At 34.7% G+C, this 13591-nt stretch overlaps 1 protein-coding gene across 4 annotated transcripts in view; it reads left to right on the plus strand.

The window, feature by feature from the left end:
* The window catches only part of Pola1 (DNA polymerase alpha 1, catalytic subunit), a 309461-nt gene that overhangs the window by 155239 nt on the left and 140631 nt on the right, over positions 1-13591 (plus strand). For all 4 annotated transcript variants that reach the window (XM_027431877.2, XM_035450313.1, XM_035450314.1 and 1 more), the window contains exons 33-34: positions 520-698; positions 2387-2518. In XM_027431877.2, the coding sequence (XP_027287678.1) occupies positions 520-698; positions 2387-2518 (311 nt within the window). The remainder of the gene's footprint in view (positions 1-519; positions 699-2386; positions 2519-13591) is intronic.

The raw sequence follows: 13591 nt of genomic DNA on the forward strand, positions 1-13591 counted from the left end.
TTATGAATTCCAAACATACAAAAAAAGACGTTGCACTTTGTCCAGATGCTGCTACTAATTATAACCACTGAATTAGACTGCAAGATACATACTGTTTAACTGTTGAGCCAAGATGAAATCGACCACTGCTTTGATATCTAGGTTTGCAGTTGTGCTTGCATTAGAAGGAGTCATAATGTCAGTGTACCTATTTTTTATGGGAATTTTGTTCTGTTTTCCTTTTTTAATGGTTGTACTTTGAGTATTTCTTAATATCAGCATAATTAGACTTTTTAGTGTAACTAGAAAGAAAAGCATCCTATAAATTGCTTTGGAGCCAATATGTCCAGTGATGTGTTTCTACATTGTATTGTTACTTGGTTGATTCATAATCTCTTACGAGAAGCCATTTGTCCTCGTGATCTTGAGTTCAAATGGTTTTACCTGTGTGTATAGAATTTGAAAACCATTCTTTTGAGAGAATTTACTTTGGGGATATTTCATTTTGAATGAATAATCAATTTTTTTTTTGCTTGATAGGACTTGACTCCACTCAATTTAGAGTTCATCAGTATCACAAAGATGAAGAGACTGATGCTCTACTTGGTGGTCCAGCACAGCTGACTGATGAAGAGAAATACAAGGACTGTGAAAAATTCAAATGCCCTTGTCCTACTTGTGGAACTGAAAATATTTATGATAATGTCTTTGAAGGCTCGGTTAGTTAATCTTTTTGTTTCTGTCTTTTATTTTGTTTGGAAACTGGTACAGAGTGTCCTGCCCTACACTTTAGGGTATATAAAGGTAATCTAGATGTTGCATTTTTGACTTAAAGAATTTTTGCTACATAAATTCTGCTTTCAGAACATTATTTCTGATGAGACATGCTTAATTCAATGTGTTTTAGTAATTGTTTTTTGCCTTCCTAGAGTGCTTGACCTCAGTTTTAAAATGGACTCTCTTAAAAATTCTAATTATCTCAAAATATTTTTATTGGAACTCTTTAATTAGTAACTTGTATTGCCTATTCTCAACCCCCACTTATTAAGATAGAACAATTCTTGGCCCTTAACATTTGGGGAAAGTTTTTGTCTTTACATGTTCCTCTTACCTCCTTTTTTTTCAAAGGTACTCTTAATATCTTTTCTGTGGTCTTTCCATATCAGACGTTTAAAAAAATCACAAGGAGACATTCCTGTCAAGAAGTACTGCCAAAAATGTATCATTGACCTTGGATCAGAACTTGAAACTTGGCCAATTCACTTGATTTCACTGCAATGTTATGAGTATGCTAGCCATTGGCAAATGAGTAGGCAGCACAACTCTGTGAAACCTTGAAACTGAAAGAAAATAGATCCTTTATCTAAATTAAAAGTAATTATTTTAAGTTAATTTGGACAAACAGCAGATGTTTTGCGTTTTTTTTCCTTTTTTGAATCAAAACAAAGCAGCTTTTGGAAGCAAGTGCAAGGAAGAGGCAGACACATATCAGCAATACTTGCTAAATCCTTGAGTTTTGCTTCATTACAGCTGTAAATAAGATAGTTAATTGCATGGAGGCTTGACGACTTGCAGATGGGCTAACTGTGGAAGAGCCAATGTCAAGCTCTGAAATCTCTTCCACCTGGAATTGCTTAGCTTGTCGGGTAGGGTTATGCACCAGATTGGAGCAGGAAACCAACCAAGATGTTTAAGTACCCAGAAGGAAAACAAATGCTCCAGAAACCCCAACAGTTTTCCTATATCTTATATTTGTTTTGTTTTTGTTTAAAACAAATCATGACACAATAAAATGTTTCTCCAACTGCTAATAGTTCCTCGTCCAAATTTATACTCTTACTGAAGCCTTCTTTCCCCAAATATATTTCACTTCTTTTCAAGCACAGAAATTTTAGATTTGCCAATCTGGTGATAAATGAGGCTGCTTTATTGCTTTTGTAGTACAAGACTTTTAAATTTTAGATTTTTCTGCCTCAAATTCAGTTGGTGTAGTAATAGCAAACTAATGTCATGTAAGGGCTCTTGCTTTATCTTCAAGTTTGGAATGAATGAGTGCAAATTGAAATTTTTGATCAGTGTCTTTGGAAGAATGTTTATTTTTGGTAACATGATTTCTCTGGTATTTTTGGAGGGGAAGTGGCCTTATCTGTAAAGCCTATCTTGCATGGAATGTAAAGTAGTAAGTTTATGGTTTTCTCTTTGGCTTTGTACTCTATTGTGATGATAACAAAAGAGTATTTACCATGTACTTTTAAAGGTGGTCTTAAAGCCATAAGTAGTGGATAAAACAGAGTTCAGAACTCACCTCTAAAAGTTTTGTGCACCAAGAAAAGAAAAGAAAAGTTTTAAGCATAAAATACTTTCTGGTAATAACCTTTTGTGTACTTGTCTGTCCTGGCTCCTATAGGGAATTGATTTGGAGCCCAGCTTGTATCGTTGCAGTAATGTTGATTGTAAGGCTTCACCACTCACCTTTATGGTACAGCTGAGCAACAAATTGACCATGGACATTAGACATTGCATCAAAAAATACTATGATGTAAGTATCTGTAGTAGGACTTTACACATTTAATTTACTGAAGTATAATAATTGTTTTATAGTATTTGATGCAAACTGGAAACATTTGGGGAAAATTCATAGTAAAATACTATTAATAAAATGTGACAGACTGTATTTTAAAATTTATTTATATTTACTTATTTGTGGGGGTTGGTGGTGGTGCAGGATGGTTCCTGTATGGTGGTTAGATGAGGGAGCTGGTTCACAATTTCCATCAAGTGGGTTCAAGGCCATCAGGCTTGTTTGGTAGCAAGGCCTTTACTAACTCATGTCACCTGATCAAAGCATGAAATTTTAGTCTAGTAATAAGACAAACAATTTGCTTTCTCATATCTCCTTCATTACTGACAAGTATTTTAAAGATGAAAGTTTGGTTTTATGAGAATGAAAGTGTATTCAGAAATTTTATTTTAACTTATTATTGCCCAGATAATTAAATTAAATGGTCACTCAGATATTTGGCTGGAATAGGAAAAGTACCAATGTTGCTTGTCTCCAGTAATTATAGTCATGATGCTATGGATAATGATTTTACTAGATTGACTACTGCCCAGTACTTTGTGTTCACATGACAATCTAAGCCAATCTCTTGATTACTTTTCTGAAGAAATGAAAAGAAACATCTTTTAAATTGAAGTGCAATTTGAGATTTCAAAGAGAACATCTCAATTTTATATATGTACAATAAAATTCCCAGAAGAGTAAGTAAGCTTTCTTTGCTTTTATTCCAAGGTTTTGTTTTGTTTTCTTAACACTTTTCAGATAATGAGTTGTTTTTCTCTTTAAAATTAAAATTTTAAAAGACTGTATATTTCTCATGTTTCTTAGTGTGCCATAGCATTTGTCATCTAAACAAATTTTCTGTCACTTAAAAATTCACTAGATCTTTTTTAAAAGCTATATTGAGCTATACAGAAAAACCCTATTTTGAAAATGAAAAACAAAAACAACTAGGGAAAAAGGCTGTGTTGACAAGGCATTTAAAAAGAATGTTTGGGTACTATTAGGTAAGACCCAGGACTTTAACATTCTATACTTTCTACTTGTTAATTAAAATGTAACATGGTCTTTTCTTTTTTGAAACACATGTGAAGTAATTTGAAACATGTTTCACAAAGTAAGAAATATAACTCATTATATGAAAATGGATATTAGATCATTAAGATGAAGAATGAGAACACAGAGACCCATTGTGATTTGGCATAGAATAATTTGTATTTATATTTTTAAAAAGGAGGTTTGCCTGAAGGTTTTTTTTGAAAAATAATAATTATGACTATACTTTGGGAAACTCTGCAAAGTTTAGTGAATAAAGCTGTGCTGCACTTAATGAAGAGCTGGGTGGGGATAAAGGTTATCTGTGGTTTCACATTCTACAGTACATGAAATGATCAGCTCATGAAATGTTAGACTTTTATTTAGCATGAAGAACCCAAATAATAACTATTCAGCTTCTCATTTACAGGCCTCATTGAGCAAAGTATGATTCTTGACTCTTGGGAAGAATCCTGGCTTTTCCCTCTGTGTTTAGTCTATCAAAAGCTTCACCATGGAAATAGTAATACTAAAACAATGAATCTAGTTCCTTCTATAAGAAGGAGCTATCTGTTTTGACTAAGTTGAGAATAGGGAGAAAAACGATCCATATAATTAGAATGTGCCCAAACTCAAAGATGAATTTGAAATCTAATGTGTGTGTGTGTGTGTGTGTGTGTGTGTGTGTGTGTGTGTGTGTGTGTGTGTGTGTGTGTGTGTGTAAGGGGTAATGGCCATAGTTACAAAGGCATTTTTTAAGCTAAATAATCTACTTTTAGAGACCAGGTATTTAAAATAAAGTTGTTAGAACACTTGCTTTGTCTTGTCCAGTCAATATCTCTGTAACAAGTTAATGTTTTTCTGCATTTAACTGCCCACTTTTTCTAAGATATTTCTAAGATTGTCTGTTCTAAGATATTTCTGATCAACATAGTCAAATGTTACTCTTGTGATTAAGGATTGATAGAACTGTTGGTCCTCAAAATTAGAAACTTTCTGATCCTAATCATAAGTGACTGGACAGGAGAAAAATACCTCCATCATTTCTTTCCTGGTCTCATGCTGAGGTTGTATATAAACAGTATATCTTAAAAGTCGGTGAGAGACAGTTCTATTTTTGTTGTCTCCAGATACAATGCAACTTTTGCCAGCAGAGGAGTATGATGCTGAGTTTCTTTGGTTAACTGTGCCTCAAGTGACACTATTCAGTGTAATGTATGGTAATTAACAACTATCGAACTAAAGACTGATGCAGCAAGCATATTAGAAAACATATTGAGAGAAAGTGCTGGGATTAAGTGACATTACCAGTGGGTTACCAAAATGGCTTCTTCATATTTTGTAGTATTAAAAAGTACCCACTGAACACAAACAATTGTTTGTTATGAGTGTCATTTATTTTAGTCTTAAAATTACAGCAAGGGAAATCGCTGTACATTGAGAAATGATGTCATCCTTAGAAAGGAAGAAGTTGGAGAAGTTTGGTGCAAGATGGCATTTGACCAAATGCTGTAACCTGCCAAGGAATGTAGTTATAGATTATTATGAAATTAAGTTGCCAAGAAAAGAAATTAAAGTCATGAAGTATACACCTAAATCACTTGCATTTTGGAAAAATGCATCATTCATATGCTCTTCTGTCTTGGAAAAATATGCCTGACTGGAAGAGTGAGTGTGATGTAACATTTTTGCAAATGTATATATCTCAGAATCAATCAGTCTACATCACATCATAATTTTTGAATACTGACTTTTTTAGTGGGTGATGTTTTTCCCAAGCCTTTCCATACAATAATCAGTGCATCCTTGGAATTCTCGTTTCCATTAACATACAAATTTCCACATGCATGGAAATGTACAAGACACTGAACAAATGCGATTTTTTTTGAGTAATGTATTGATTTACTTAGGAGAAATACAACTTTGTATTTTACTTCAAGGTTTGATGAAGTGTTGAAAAACTGATATAGCACACAAAAACCTTAATTCAAAATTGATTTCATGCTTTGAGCCTTGTTTGTTACTCTGTTAATACTGAACTACTATTTCTTTTTAATCATAAGAAGACAGATTAATCTTTAAGGATGGTTTTTGAGATTCAAGTTTGCAATGAAAAATTGATGCATGCCCCCTTAGATTCTGTTCCCAAGAGCAAATACACACACACACACACACACACAGAGAGAGAGAGAGAGAGAGAGAGAGAGAGAGAGAGAGAGAGAGAGAGAGAGAGAGAGAGAGAAGACACAAAGGGAGAGAAGCACTAGCTAATCTAAATTGGGAAATGAAGAGGGCTTTTTTTAAGCATGAAAATTTCATCATCTTGTCAGCTGGCAGAATGCCTGCTGTGTGGATTCACAAAGGCTAAGAATTACACTTTCATGAAATTTTCCTCACTAACTGCCCTGGTTAATTTGAAAGATAACCCACTGTTCTAATTCATTCCTCAATTGGGCGGTTCAGGTTTTATCTTTGATCTGACAAAGCATTTGTGTTAATCGTTTTGGCCCTCCACTAGACACTCTTGGGATTGTGCTTTTACAATAAATGTGTCTGTGATAGCTCTTTAGTCTATTATACTTACAATAGATCCATAGAACTGGTAATTAATTCTCCACTGCTTTGGAAATGGGAAGAATAGGTGTAGCTCTGTCAAGTACTGCTGGGAAGTTTGTTTAGCTGGTTCATTTCTGAAGTGTTCCCTCAACTGTCCAAAAAGCAAATCTGAGATTGAGATGCTAACCTACCCTAATGATTTGCTGATAAGTGTGAAATTCAACCCTTCTTGGTACCTGGGAGTGGGTGGTAGGTCATTTACTATCACTTACTATGTGCAATAAGTTCTCATTTGAATACATACATGGAGTCAAATCTTTGTAAAGGTAGAGTCTCTGAAAGGCAAAATGATGGATAGTGAACTCAAATGTGTTTCCCATTCCTTATTATGTACTGTTTAAGGTGTTTGAATAAGGCAAAGTGTGTTTCATTACCAGCCTTTCTGTGTGTCTAGGTACCTGCCAAAGAACATTCCTTAGGGCTCTTTGCTACTATTTTTGAATGTTGAGATATTGATAACCCTAGATGGAGCTGCCCCTTCATCTTTAAAAAAATGAACAAATGAGTATTGGCTATCAGTGTTTTAGCCCCTGATTAGTTGCTAGGGCTAGAATTAGTGTTGTAATTCCTTAGAAATTAGCTCTAGGTTTGAAATTTTGAGGATTTTCATGAATTATGCCTTTTGAGGATTGAGTTTATACCTTGTAATGTGTCTCATCTGTGATCTCTGCCACGGCCCTTCATTGAGTAATGAGTGTTCGCAATGCTTAGTAGCCAAGGGACCAACAAATAAAGGGTATTATTTTTAATATTTTCTTCAAATTCTTTTTTCATAATGTTACTATACTGACAGAGGGCTTATTTGTGATATACAAGATTAATACCAAGTTAACATGAAACTACACATTTATCTTAAGATCCTTAAAGCATTGACAGATAGCTCTTTGTTACTGTCTTTGTATTTTACATTATATGATGACAGCAACACCTCAGTAGCCTTAATTTGTTTTCTCCTCAACCCAAGTATGTGGCAAAATCTCAGTGCCCACAAATATTATTGTGATACAGAATATCAGCCTGCCTAAGTATAATAGTTTCATTGTCTTTCAAGAGAAGTCCTATACCTAACTAGATGACATGGGGCAGAGGAGAGCAGATACCCCTCTTGTTACCTTCTTACTGATGCTCTCTCTATTTTCTTTTTTACTTCTTAGTGTATTATCATGGCAAAAGTACATTATTGTTTCTTCAGGACCCATTTTTATGAAGAATTCAAAAAATTATGCTCAGAGAGTTAATATTAGCCATCAAGCATTATGTTCTTAAGCCCAAGATTGACTTGGAATTGCCTTTTATCAAAAGTGTAATGATGAGCCAGGCATAGTGGCACATACTTTTAATCCTAGCACTAAGGAGGCAGATAGGCAGAACTCTGTGTGATCAAGGACAGCCGGAATTGTTACACACAGAAATACTGTCTCAACCCCCTTCCCCCCCAAAAAGTGTAATGATGTGAAAATGGAATGTTGGTTAAACTATTTGTTCATAAAAATATGTACTCACTTAGCATCATGAGCAAGCACAATTATGGTGCTTAACAGTGCTTAAACAAAAGTAATTTTGTAAGGAACCCACAGAATGAAATTAAGTAAATAAATCGGATAAATGCAAGATGAAACAGCTTCTCACTCCAGACCCCACCAAGTATGTTACTCACTAACTGGGCACTCGTTGTCATTGCCTTCATTTATCCATTTTTGGTAGAATGATACTGTACAGTGGATCTGTTTGAGAGCCATGCAGTGGCATTCAGTAACTCTCCACTGTTCTTCTGCAAATATTCAGTGTTCAATAACCCTCAAAATTTCTCATTTCTTACCTGTGGTGATGTGGACTGATAGTTTTTAGGTTATAGGTTGCAATATGCAGTAGTATCACAGGTACATTAGTTCAAAATAGTTTAAACTTTAAGTAGTAGTATTGTTGATTTCCTTGCCTCTCTATTTATATTTAGAACATTTGGAAAGAATAAATTAGGTTTCTTTTTTTATAAATTCTCTAACAACATAATTATAAGTGGTAGTAAAAGCATGCAACATAGAAGCAATAGACATCCCATCTCACAAATTCAGCTTCACAGGCAGTTCAATACTTGCTGCCCAATAAAGCTTAAAGATGGGTGATTTCTTTAGGAATCCAAAAACCTCATCCTAAATCTTATTAAAATAAAAAGAACTTCCCAAGAACTGGTTTCCTTTTTGTTTCACATCATTTTATTGGGAAACTAAGCATAAATGAATACCAAGCATGCCAGTATTCTAACACCAGGCCCATTAATAAAGAGGGTATGCTTTTATTTGTAAATGGCTGATTTTTCTTAGATTTATATAAGTCAAGCAAGCTAATTTTGAGTTGGGTGTATCATTTTGATACAACTAAGAAAAACAGTTTTGATGATAGTTGGAATAGAATCTCATTGCGAAAAATGTATTATTATACCCCAGCCTCTAAAACATGCCAGATAGGTATTCTATACAAGCATTTAATCATGGGATAATGTTTGCTATTGTAAAGGAATTCTAGTAAGCAAATAGGGTTAGGTATAGCTTGCTACTTGATTTTTTTATAAAATAACCCAATGTTTTTCTGTAGTTTTTTTAAGTTTTATTTAATTTAGTCATAATCAGATCCCATCAGTTGTTTTTGGTAGGCTCAAAACTAGAACATGATCCTGTGGAACTAGTGGGAAAGTCACACCAAATTTGGAGGAGTCCAACCACAGAATAAGCATTACAAACTATGCCAGGTCTAACTGTGGCCACCCATTAGTGGCCTGGCCCACATGTGTTGAACCTGGACTTTCAGCAACACCTGTTACAGTTTACCTCTGTAGGAAAAATTGGGGACTTTTTGAAATACCGAGGAAATGCCATAGGAGTTTTCAAATATATGAAAACAACTAGGTAAACCCGCAAAACTGTGCCTAAACAGCAGAATTCCTTTTCTTCAGTTTGATTTCTTTAACTTTGTCTATTTATGGAAAACTCAACTTTGAGTCTAACTCCTGTCATCTATAGCTGCTATCTTGTAGTAAAGTAAGAAATTGAACCAGAACAGATTTCATTTAACCTTTCAAAAGTGAGATTTTCACACCACTGACCTCTTTGTCTTCAAGGAGCAAAGTGGAATGATCAGTTCTCTGCTGTACATAACAACAGTATGGGAAGCGAGCACCCTAAGCATTGGCTGTCTTTCATGTTTGGTTTGTATGTTCATTATGGTACACAAGTGAAATCAGACCTTTACAGATAGTTGCCGATTGGATTTTCCAAATGATGCTATCTAGCCTAGTCTTGCATTAAATTGAATGATCTCATTTCTGTTTAGGAAAGAATTAATTCAACTGTTTTCCCAAGGCACTGCAGAAAAATTTTCAAAGCTTAGATTTTACACACATACACACACAATGATAAAATTGAGTGCATCAGTTTTTTTTCTATATAATAGGTATTGGTTTGTTTTGTGCATAGTAAGGGATAGCTTTACTACATAACCTTATCAACATCTGTGCTATGTTGGCCTTAGCTTGCAGTCTGTAAAGCAATATATAACTTATAGTCCTGGTTTTTAACTTGTTTGATTTGAATAGCACCTCCAGAATTTTCTGTGGTTTTTACTTTGTGCCATAATGTAATTTTCAAGTGGTTGATTGTCTAAAGTCCCTTATCTGGCTTGTTTATTGAAAGGACTGTTCATTCAGGCAGTACAGGTGTTTCAGGTTCTTTGGCTGTTGGCACTGTTGAAAACCTGGATGATTTGCTAGCCAACTCTCAGGAGCCAGGACTAATAGGACTACAGTCTAAAATAAAACTGACACTGCTCAGGATTTATGTTTGTATGTATTCATAAGGATTTAGAACCATGCAGGCCTTTCAACTACAGCTTTCCATTTAATGATGTAGTGGTTAAAACAGTGGTTCTCAATCATGACCCCTTGGGGGAGGGTGTTGAACAACCCTTTCATAAGGATTGCTTAAGACCTTCAATACACAGATATTTACATTATGATTTATAACAGCAAAATTGTAATTATGAAGTAGCCATGAAAAAAATTTTATGGTTGGGGGTCACCATAACATGAGGAATTATATTAAAGAGTCACAATGTTAGGAAGGTTGAGAACTACTGTTTAGAAAGACCCATTGAAGACCTAGAAACAAAACAAATTCTTTAGTAGTAGTATAGTGCAGTGGTTCTCAGTCTTTTCCATCTTTAGGACCCCAGCAGACTCTTAAAATACTAAAGATGCCAAAGAGTTTATTTTATATGAATTCATATTTTATTTTAAATTAAAACTGAGGTGCTACAGTATTGATCCATTCTTATGAGTAATAATAAGAATATTAAGTAAAATATAACAGAATTTTTAGAATTATGGGTGGTGGTGCACACCTTTAATCCTGGTACTTGGGAAGCAGAGGCAGTTATATTTCTTAGATTAACGCAAGTCTGATATGTATATAGTATGTTCCAGGCCAGCCAGTGCTACACAATGAGACTCTATCTCAAAAAGCCAATTTTGTGGGAAAAAATAGCTTCATATTCCAAATAAAAATAATCTAATCAAAACAGTAGTGTTGTTTTATATTTTTAAATTTTCTTTCTTACCTGTCTTCAAAGATAGGTGATTTCTCATATCTTCTTCAGCAACTCATCTATTGTAATTTGCTATTTTGGTTTGTAAAGAAAATTTTGTTTCATACAGAAATATAGTTTGTGAAAGAGGAAGCATGTTTTACTAGCGTTTTCTGTTAACTGCAGCCATTCATTTTTTTGTTACTATGGCAAAGTAGGTTTTTTTAAGTGTGTTGGTGGGTGGTGTGTGTATGTGTTCATACAGTTTGTACACTTGTGTCTGTGTGTGCCATAAAGTCTGTATAGGTTATTCTTCATGAGCTTCTTTACTTTATTTGCTGGAGAACAAAGTCTATCAGTGAAACAGGAACTCACAGATTTAGCTAAACTGGCTTGCCAGCAAGCCCCAGGGATCCTTCTGTGTTCACCTCCCTACTACTGCTAGGATTACTGGCACATGCCACTCTGCTTAGCTTTTTACAAGGGTGCTAGGGATCAAACTTGGGTACTTCTGCTTACACAGCAAACACTTTATTGAGCTAGACCCTCTCTGCTAAGGTAGTGTCGTGTCGGTCCCCCCCCCCCCCCCCGCCCAGGTAGTCAGGTAGTTTCTTAATGGTTACTTTACGACATTGGGTATGAAATCATGTCCTTGATCTTTTTATGTTATAGTACATTGAAATCCATTATTCTATCTTAAAACGAGTGGATCATTTATCTATGCATGATTTTTTTAACATGGACTGGTTATTTAGAAAATGTTGTTTAAGTGACTTATTCATATTTTACAAATGGTACATCTTATAATGCAGTTTTTGAAAAATCACATTTTTGATCAGCCTCATAGTATTGGGACCCCATTGAGCTTAAGGTAGTAGATATTAATATTCCACTGAAAATAAATTGAAAACTGGGGCTTTATTATTGGTAACATACTGTCAGTTGATTTTTCTTGAAGTGACAGGCTCTGTTGGTGTATTTTAGGAAATGTCTTGTGGGTGCTTATGTCTGAATAACAATAGTTTGTCTATCACTTACTCTTTCAGGTAAAAATGGATTTCACTGAGCAAAGTAGTTAGCTCAGTTCCAGACTCAGGCAGTTGTACAAGTGTTTTCTTGGAGATAACTACTGTCTCATTGCACGTGATAATAAAAGAATATATAAAGTTGAGCTTCATAGTAAGATCCAGCTCTCTGAATGTATGGTGTTGCTAAATGAGCCTAGCTTACTTATGTCTTAGATATTGTGAGTGTGGTGATAAGGAATGTAAAAGCTAATAGTATAATTTGTAACCATTTCCTTTATTAATGCCCACATACCAGGCATTTTCTTGTATTCATCGATCTTACACCATCAATACAATTGCAAATTCAGTGAAAAAGACTGATATTCAGGAAAAAGTTACAACTTTTTATTTGTGGGTTCTAGGAACTTCACTTTCTTCTATAGCAATTTGTCCTAAAGAAATGTACTCTTTGGGGCTGTGGATATGGCTCAGTGGGTTAAGAGCACTAATTGTGCAAGCATGAGGACCTGAGTTCAAATTTCCAGAACCAATATGAAAAGTCACAAATGGTCACATGTATACTTACAACTCTAGCACTGCATGAGGCAGAGACAGGAAGATCACTAGGACTCACTTGCTGCCTAACTTAAGTCTGGGCTAAGTGAGAGACCCTGTCTCAAAGAATTAAGATAAGTGATAGAGCAGGACACCCAACCTCCTCCAGCCTCCAAGCATGCATGGGAGCATGAGTTCATACATAGACATGTACACATTTCACTCCACATACAGTACATTTTTAAAAGGAGAAAAATAAAATTTATATGCTAGAATATATTGATGAGTAATTGCTTATAATAGTGAAAATTAGAAAAGCTGGCCATTGGTGTCGCATGCCTTTAATCCCAGCACTCAGGAGGCAGAGCAGGCGGATCTCTGTGAGTTTGAGCCCAGCCTGGTTTACAGAGTGAGTTCCAGGACAGTCTCCAAAGCAATACAGAGAAACGCTGTCTTGAAAAACAAACAAACAAATAGTGAAAATTGGAATTAACTTCCATATCCCAGAATAAATTATACAGTCACCTGAAGCAGTATTTTGTGAGATTAAAGACACAGGACAACAATATTGGAAAAATAAAGGAAGCAAATTGTTGTATAAGGGATGTTTTGACTATGTGATAAAAATATATACATGTGTCTGAAAATAATTAGAAAAACATCAGAATGTTAGTAGTGATTGTCTTTACTAGTAAGAATATGGGTTATTTTGATTTTCATCTTTATATTTGTGTTAGTGCTACAATATATGCTTTAAAGGGGAAGATTTGGATTATATTTTAAATATATATTAACATTTACAATACAATAAACCCTACTGTAGTAAATTTCACTGTAAAATTCACTGTAGTGTATTGAATAGTGTATTGACAAATAGATAAAATTGTGTTAACTATGAGGGCTTTTTTTGGTTTTATTTACTACGATGCTAAATAGGTTGCCAGTTCCAGAACTGTGTACATGAAAGTTAGTAGCTTCTTTACTTTGCAAAAGTGGCAGTAATTGGTTTGAATACAAAATGAAATTAACAGGGCAATTGTCCCAAAGAATATTGAAGAAAATACATCTCAGTATTTCCCCTGGAGCTTCATAGTCATAGCAAGAGATTTTATAGCTCTGTTTGGGAAAGAAAACCAACTCTTATCTTCAACTCATTACTTACTCTGAATGGAGCATAAGGACAGAGAGAACCTCAAATGTTTAAGCAGTCATTTTAATACTCATTGGTTATGTTCACCACTCCTGCTTTTTAGAAATTACCTCA

The sequence above is a fragment of the Cricetulus griseus genome, chromosome X, assembly GCF_003668045.3.
Source record: "Cricetulus griseus strain 17A/GY chromosome X, alternate assembly CriGri-PICRH-1.0, whole genome shotgun sequence".
Classification (NCBI taxonomy): Eukaryota; Metazoa; Chordata; class Mammalia; order Rodentia; family Cricetidae; genus Cricetulus; species Cricetulus griseus.